This window comes from Athene cunicularia (assembly GCF_003259725.1).
Source record: "Athene cunicularia isolate RWA chromosome 23 unlocalized genomic scaffold, athCun1 chr23_part2, whole genome shotgun sequence".
In the NCBI taxonomy this organism is placed as follows: domain Eukaryota; kingdom Metazoa; phylum Chordata; class Aves; order Strigiformes; family Strigidae; genus Athene; species Athene cunicularia.
The window spans coordinates 1,144,184-1,151,820 of NW_020799131.1; the positions used below are offsets into that span (position 1 = coordinate 1,144,184).

The window sequence follows — 7,637 nt, forward strand, 5'->3', positions numbered from 1 at the left end:
CCCTGGGGATGGCCAGCACCCAGTGGGGGTCACAGGCCCTGGCGGTGGCTTGTGGCTGAAGGTGGCCAGGGCCCAGTGGAGGTGACAGGCCCTGGAGGTGGCCAGGCCTTGAGGTGGGTCACAGGCCCTGGCGGTGGCCAGGCCCCAGTGGGGGTCACAGGCCCTGACAATGGCGGGAGGAGGAGGGTGGCCAGGGCCCAGTGGAGGTGACAGACCTTGGAAGTGGCCGGGCCCCGGGGGGGATACAGACCCAGGGGCTTGCCAGGCCCCCATGGAGGTGACAAGCCCTGGGGGTCCTCCAGGCCCTGATGGGGGTTACGGGCCCTGGGGGTGTCATGGCGCTGGGGGTGTCCAGGGCCCCCATGTGGTGCAGTGTAGCGCTGTGCAAGGGGTCCTGGCCTTGCCCTCGTGGTAAAGCCCCAGCGCTGTGTCTCCCACGATGGAAGGGTGGCCCTGCGGTGTCAGAGCTGCCTCGTGGGCAGTGGCAGGGCAGGTGCCACGCTGGATAGGGGAGCCCACAGCCATCCCCTGTCCCCAGGGACTGGTGGTGGCAGGTTGGAGGCACCAGGGGCTGTGTCTGCATGCCCGGTTCGGGGTAACTCTGGCAGCGGGGATGGTCGGCATCCCGTGTGCCGTGACTCACGCACGCATCGCCAGGCTGCATGGCTCAGGGCTGCCCGTGGCTGGCATGGGCCTGTGGAAATCAGCCGGTGACTCATGTGCTCCCTCCCCGTGGAAAATGGCCGTCATGGGGTTGAGATCACCTTGGAAGCCATCCGTCACCGTTCAGCAGCAACAGTGAGAGGTGGAGGGACAGACTGACAAAGCAGTCCTTCCTCCCGCTGGGCTGCTGGCTGACATTTGAGGTGTTTCCATGGGTGGGAGGGTGACGGGGTACAGGGAGGCTTTGCGCAGCTTTATCTGACACCTCGGCTGGGTCGGGCACGGCAAACGGGATGGGGTTTGTGGCTGTTGGCAGCTGCGTGCGCGTCCAGGTGAGTCAGACCATCCATCTCTGACATTGCCGCTGCGCCAGGAGCCCTCGGGGTGAGGCTCAACGCCCGCAGAAAGGCGCAAGGCGTGGATGTGGACGGGCTGTGATTCCGCTGCCTCTGCGAATTTCTGTCTGCTGGGTTCTCGGAGGGGTTTTGCGCTGCGGGGCTGTTCATCAGACAGCTCCCACTGGCAGCCATTGATGTGTGTCTGCATCACAACGCTCCCTTGCGAGGGCGAAACAGACGGATTTTTATGAAAACCCTCTTTTCATCCAAGCATCCTTTCTCTGCCAGGTCTGCAGCTGGTTTTTCTAACCCTCCCCAAAATGTACTGCCACCATTTTCCAAAACGCAAAACATTTTATTAAAAAAATAATTTACTGTATCTTATATACAAACCACAAGAACCTTCACTTATAAAATACTGACATCTAACTTGTTGCAGAAGCTGCAGGGAGGAGGAACAAGTTTTCCTATGCGTGCACCTGGCTGTAACTCCAGGGAGGGACATTTGGTTCTCCCACTAAACCAGCTCCGCTCGTCTTTGCAGCATTCACAGCTCAGGGAGTCACTTACTGTCGCACAAACGGAGGTAAGCTCACAGCCCACAGTGATGTGCTCTTAGGTAAATGCCATTGTTTTGCAAGCAGTCCTGTTGTATATTATGGCAATGTGGAGAAAAGTTACAATCTAAGCAAACGTAAGAGGGGTGGATCTGCACACCCTGTAGGATTTAATACTCTGGCTTTTTCCCTCTTGGTGCCATCTTTCATGAATATTTCTAAGATTTCAAGCACAATAAACAGGCTAAGACTTCACCCACACCTAATTCCCATAATGTTTGCACTTGGTAAGCAATCCCACTGAAGACACATTATTCAGTGGGTCTAAACACTGCAGAATGAAGCTGTTAGTTGGGGACAAACCTCATCTCTTGGAGTTAACAGCAAAATGCACATTGATTTCAACAGAACCAAGGATTTGCTGAGTTAACTCAAGAGCAAGACCGGGCTCTAACCTGACCTGCTTTGTGTTCTGTTCACAGGGGGCTGAGCTGCTCTGGCTGCAAACAGGGAAAGAAACCCCTTGCCCGCACATGCTCGCTGAACCGGAGACTGGCAGAGGCAGAGCAGGAGCTGCTGTAAACATCTGCTGAACCGGCGCTGCCATTTCTCCGTGTGCTCTGCTGCAGCTTGGCTGAATCCTCTGGCCTGAGCCCTACCGAAAGGCGCAGGTCCCCGCAGAGTCCAGAGTGCTTCTCTCGCTAAATCACCGCTCCCAGATTTGCTTCACTGCCCCGGCGAGCCGTGGGGAGCATCCAGAGGGCCGCTGGCTCTCAGCACGCCACGTGTGCCACGGGAGCCAGCTGCCCGCCGGTTATTTCGTACAGCATTTCCACAATCAGCTCAACGATGTCCGCATTGCCGATGACGGGTCGGAAGAAGAGATCAGTGATGAGAGCGGGAGGGATCGATTTTAAGGTAGAGGCGATCAGCAAAATGCGGGCAAAGCGGCCCTGGTCTTCAGGGTGCAGGGGCTGCAGGACCTCCTGAAGAGCTCTCTGGGCTTCCCGCTGGAGGCTTTCGATGTACAGGGAGGCCCTCAGCCCTGGGACATCTGCCGAGGGAGAGGAGGGAAAGCTGATGATGAGGGAGGCTGGAAAACAGCCCCAGGTTTCTCCCATTGCCACCCTTCCCCTTCCCCATTTCTCACAAATGATCTCTGAGGCCATGTTAACGAGATGTACGCAGCACTACCGAGATGTAGCTATTCCAGGGCTGCTGTTGGAAGGAGGAAAAGTAGTTAACTGGGCAAACTCTTGCTTTACAAAGTAAATCCCGGGGTCTTTTGTTGTCTGCAGGGCAGGCAAAGGTTTCTGGCTTTTACCATTGACAGCCCTTCTCCCTGCTTCCCGGGGCATTTGGTAACGATCAGAGTTAAGGATAAGGCAACCAGCCCTCTCTGCTCTTGTGCCTGCCTGCGCTCTGAGCGTCTCCAAGCCAAGAGGTGCATGTTCAGGCACTAACGTGTGGGATGTGCTCTCCTGCCAGCAAGCAGAGCCACGAGGGCCAGGCACTCACCAGGATTAAAGAGAATGGCTCCCTTCAGGTAGGCATATTCCTTGGGGCTCAGGTCCAGGCTCCAGAAGGTGTTGAGGCAGCACTGCAGCCGCTGCACGGCGGCCAGCGTGGGCTGCGTCCGCTCGGGCTCCTGCCCTTTGCTTTGGCCGTCGAGGAGGATCTTCTTGAGCATGCTGGGGGCCGGTGTCTCCATCACCTCGAAGGTCACCATCTCCTGGACCAGCCCCAGGAGGAAAAGGGGGACCCAGCAGCTGTCCAGCAGCAGGAGTTGATCCTCTCGCGGCAGCAGGTGGAAGGAAGGGAGGTTTTTCATAAAGCTGATGGTTTTTACCAGCACGTTGGAGGCCGCCTGGCAGGTGACATGGGGTGTGCGGAGGCAGACGGTGCGGCGCTGGTGGCAGAGGCAGCGCTGGTGGCCAGGGCTGCGGCCGCCACGGCTGTGGGTGAGGTTCTGGCTGAGGAGGGTGTAGAGGATGGCGGTGCGTTTGGCTTCACTGTGGCACTGGCACCTCTCACAGTCCACGTCCGTGCCACTGGTGGACATAGCTGAGCTGGGTGGCCGGATCCTCCACGAAACTCAGCTCCAGCAGACAGGAGAGAGATGAAAAATCCTTCCCAAACCCTCCGTCGCAGGCTGGATTCTCCCCGTCCTCCCAGCTTAAACCAGCTCTTATAAGACTGGGTCACCAGTGAAACACCCCTTCACAGCCTTGACCGCTCTGTGATTAAGCAGTCCTCATTAAAAAAAAAAAAAAACCCAAACAACAAACCAAACAAAAAAACAACACACCACAAAAAACCCAGTCATCCCCAGGCTGATTGGCCGGGGCAAATGAGTTCAGTGCACGGTGTCAACGGCCGTTTTCTCAATGAAGCACCAGCGGCTCGGGGAGGGGGCCGGTGGGTTGGGCGGCCTTATCTCGATTGCCCAAACAGTATAAACAAAGTCATTAACCCAGCCTGTACCATGGCACCAAGGCCCGCGCTGTCATCGGGCAGCGCTGTGTGGCAGGTGTCACTGCCAGGAGGTTCACACACGCACACACACAGGGCCCTGTGTTCAACGGCCTGCGCGCCTCGGCCTTGGAAAGAGCAACCTGGAAGTTGTTTTATCAGCGGCTGTTTGCTTAACCTTGCTGATGGGAGACTCTTGTTCTTGCAGGCGAGGAAGAGAAACCCAGTGAACTGGCAGACTGTAGTATTCAAGCCCAGGCTGGGCCCATCAGTTCATGTCTCTCAGAGGAAACATGAGGCAGGGGAAGGGCAAATTATCAGATTTTCACTTTGAATTACCAGGTATTTTTATCTATTGACCAACAGAAATTGAAAAGCTGGACAGAAGCCCAGAGCAAAGCATGGGCATGTAAGAATGTTGCCTGTAAACACAGCAGCAGAAGGGGAGATGCTGGTCACAGGCCCACTGTGGTGCAGGAGAGCTCGGAGGGTCTCACCCAGGGTCCTGTTTATAGGGTCCAAGATCACAGAATCATTCAGGTTGGAAGAGACCCTTGGGATCATCGAGTCCAACCATCAGCCTGACTCTACAAAGCTGTCCCATTGACTTTTGTCAGACACTTCTCACTCCGGCCTAGCTCGGACAATGAGGTGTTCTGGTGTCTTCTGCCAGCTGTGCAAGAACTTGCTGGGTGTGCAATAGTCTTACTGTTCTCCCAGGCCATTAGGAGGTGAGGGGCTGTTATAACCCTCCCCAATTGATAAGGAGGGCAGAGCCAGAAAGCAGCGTCTTAACGCTCTGTTTAGTGCCATCCGCAGGACTTAACTCCTCAGGTTGGTCTGTGGCCCAGGAGTAGGGGAGGAATCACACTAATCCCCGAGTGGCAGAGGAGGGGGGAGAGGGGGGAATTGCACCACTACAGTGAAGGTAGGGGCATCTGAGGGGGCTGAAGACACAGCCAAGGCCTTGGTGACTGGCATGAAACACTGGTGGTGAGCAGGAGACAGAGCTGAGGAGAGGGAGAGGAAAGCGGGGTTGCGATCGCCCCAGACGTGTGTGAGGAGGCACGAGTGCTGCAGGGGTAGGTGTCCAATCACCACGTGGAAGGCTGTGAGGTCAGCAGGTGATGGGCTGTGAGGTCAGCAGGTGATGGGCTGTGAGGTCATCGGGTTATGGACTGTGAGGTCAGCAGTTGGTGGACCCTTGATGCCTTGGACACCAGCAGAGCCTGGCTCAGTCTGGCTCGAGCCTGGACTCTGGCAGGCAGCCTGCGAGCTCTGAAGGGCTGAGTGAAGCTGCTTCCAGTGCTGGGTGGTGCTCTGGGTGCTGCTGTGTCAGCTCTGGGTGCCCATCCCCGAGCCTTCCCCTGTGTTTCCCCGGCCCTGCCTGGGTCAGGCAGCCGGGCACTGCTGGCACCCTTGTGGCAGCAGAGGTGAGCTGTGCAGGGAAGTGTCCCCCTGGGGTGGCCCTGGGGTGGGTGACTGGGCTTGGGGAGCCGAGAGGGTGTCCTCTGCCAGGGGTCTGGGCATTTCTTCTTCCCCTCCCTCCCCTCCACTTGCTGGGACAGCGAGTGACCGCGCTCACTTTTGCAGCACGTGACACTCTTTGGCGGAGCCGGCGCCATGAGCAGGAGCACCTCCTCATCCTCAGCGCTCCCTAACCTGCTGCGGCACGAGAACATGGCCTCGAAGACAGAGATCGTCTGCTACATGTGCTGGTACCCTCAAGATGATGCGGCTTACGCGATGCCCTGTGGCCATCGGTACTGCCTGCATTGCGTCCTGTGGTGGATGCGGATGAAAGCCGAGTGCCCATTCTGCAGAGGACTGGTGGACTATGTGCGGTTTTCCAGGCAGGGTAGATCTGGAGGTCAGCAGTACGTCATGACAGTCCTTGAAGTGTCTCCAGAAGAAGCCAGCAGCCAGGCAGGCCCAGGTCCCAGCCGCCGGGCCGAAAACAGCCCCCGTCACCCCACGGCGTCCCCTCCATCTTCTCCACAGGGGACACTGTCCCCACAGGAGCAGGGGGCTGCAGAGCCAGAGGCCGTGGGTGGCCTCCTGCCCGAGGTCTGGGCAGAACTTTTCCAGAGCCAGCCGCATCTCCTCAAACCCGTGGTGGCCTGGCTGCGGCAGGAGCTGCGGAAAATACACGGGTCAGCTTGGTGGCACATATATCGTGCAAGGGTCAACATCGTGCACGCCCTGTGCGTCAGCGGCCCGGTGGAGGAGGCCATGGCTGAGGCGCTGCGGCCGGGCCTTGGGAGACGTGCGGCACCTCTGGCCCGGGGCATCATCGAGGTCGTCGCGAGCCAGTGCAGCGAGGAGGCCCGGAGGCTGCTGCGATCCCCGCCTGTGGGGGTGGAGGATCAGAGGTCTGAGACCTACTCCAACCTCATCTCCCCCGGCTGCAACTGCTCCTGGTGCAGGACTGGCAGCCCCCCCTCGGCCTCCTCCAGCGGCCATGACAGCTCTAACAGGGGGGAGGAAGCCAGCACGGCGGAGGCCGCCCTCCATGTGGGTCAAGGCCGCCCCCCATCTGCGCCTGTCCTGGCAGAACAGGAGCAGCCCCCGGAGGGGCTGGGGGAGGCGGCAGCAGCAGGTCCCTCTGCCCAGGGCCGTAGCCGCAGACAGCGCAGGAACCGCTCCAGCGGGAGGCCCAGGCGCGCCGCCAAGAGGAGGGCCCCCGGCCCCCAGGACTCTCCCCAGCCCTGCAAGAGGCCGCCCCGCCGGCAGCACTAGCAGGGCTGCAGCAAGGCTTTATTAAATAGAAAATAAATTCCTGTTTCCCTGACCCCGACTCTGGGTGCTGCTTTCTCCCCCTTTTCCTGGTGCCTTTCCCTGACAGTTCTTACACTTTTGTGGGAATTTAATCTATTACCGTTACGAAGACCCTTTTTTTAAAAGGAGCTGTGAGCAGTGGCACATTCAAGTGCTGTCCTGTGGAGATTCTGGAGGAGCTGTTTGGCCAATCTTGTCACTGCTGGGAACCACACACCTCTGAGACACAGCGGATGGGATACAGCTCTGACAAGTCTTTGGAAAGGAGAACGAGAAGATTTTTGTGACTTAATGGCCGCTGGGTTTTCTTCTGCCCCTCCAAGAAATTTGGGTATAATTTGGGCAGTGGTAGTTTGGGGTGTTTTGCCCTTATCACTTCTACAACTCTTACGGTCAACCAAAAAGTTGAAGCAAAAAGCATCTTTTTCAGTTCTGCTTATGTAAAGCTGTCTATTTACAAAGAGAGGAGTGCAAGCTATCACAAAGAAAGGCTGAATCTGAAAGAAGCAAAGCAAACCCTCAGCCCTCAAGGAGAAAGGCCATAACTGATATTAAGTCCTTTTTAACATGCTGATTAGGTTTCAAGGTGACACCTCTTTCCATACGTGCAATTGTATGTGCACAGTCACCGCTGAATAATTAATTACATGATCAATTATCAATTTCTATGTGGAGATTTTTGTTACGGTCTTATGATAGCATGGAAGGCCTTTTAAAGTTGAGGGAAACCGCAAACTTACCTGAGGGTTTAAAGTACAAACTGCTTTGTTTTACCGAAATAACTGAGAGAACAAAGCCAACAGCAGTTTCAGATTTATGGTGCAACTTG

The 7,637-nt window shown here is 56.9% G+C and overlaps 1 protein-coding gene across 1 annotated transcript; it reads right to left on the minus strand.

The window, feature by feature from the left end:
* Positions 1-1,583: 1,583 nt before the first annotated feature.
* NR0B2 (nuclear receptor subfamily 0 group B member 2) lies at positions 1,584-3,801 on the minus strand. Its single transcript, XM_026863476.1, has 2 exons — positions 3,077-3,801; positions 1,584-2,612 (listed from the first exon to the last, which is right to left on the minus strand). Exons 1-2 carry the CDS (start codon positions 3,618-3,620, stop codon positions 2,332-2,334), a joined length of 825 nt encoding a protein of 274 aa, XP_026719277.1. The 5' UTR covers positions 3,621-3,801; the 3' UTR covers positions 1,584-2,331.
* Positions 3,802-7,637: the final 3,836 nt, after the last annotated feature.

Bases quoted from the DNA above. Each gene is read 5' to 3' on its own strand.
- NR0B2 (XM_026863476.1), bottom strand. From the start codon at position 3,620: ATGTCCACCAGTGGCACGGACGTGGACTGTGAGAGGTGCCAGTGCCAC. The intron at 2,613-3,076 runs GTGAGTGCCTGG...CTCCCTCGGCAG, and splicing joins AGCCATTCTCTTTAATCCTG to ATGTCCCAGGGCTGAGGGCC.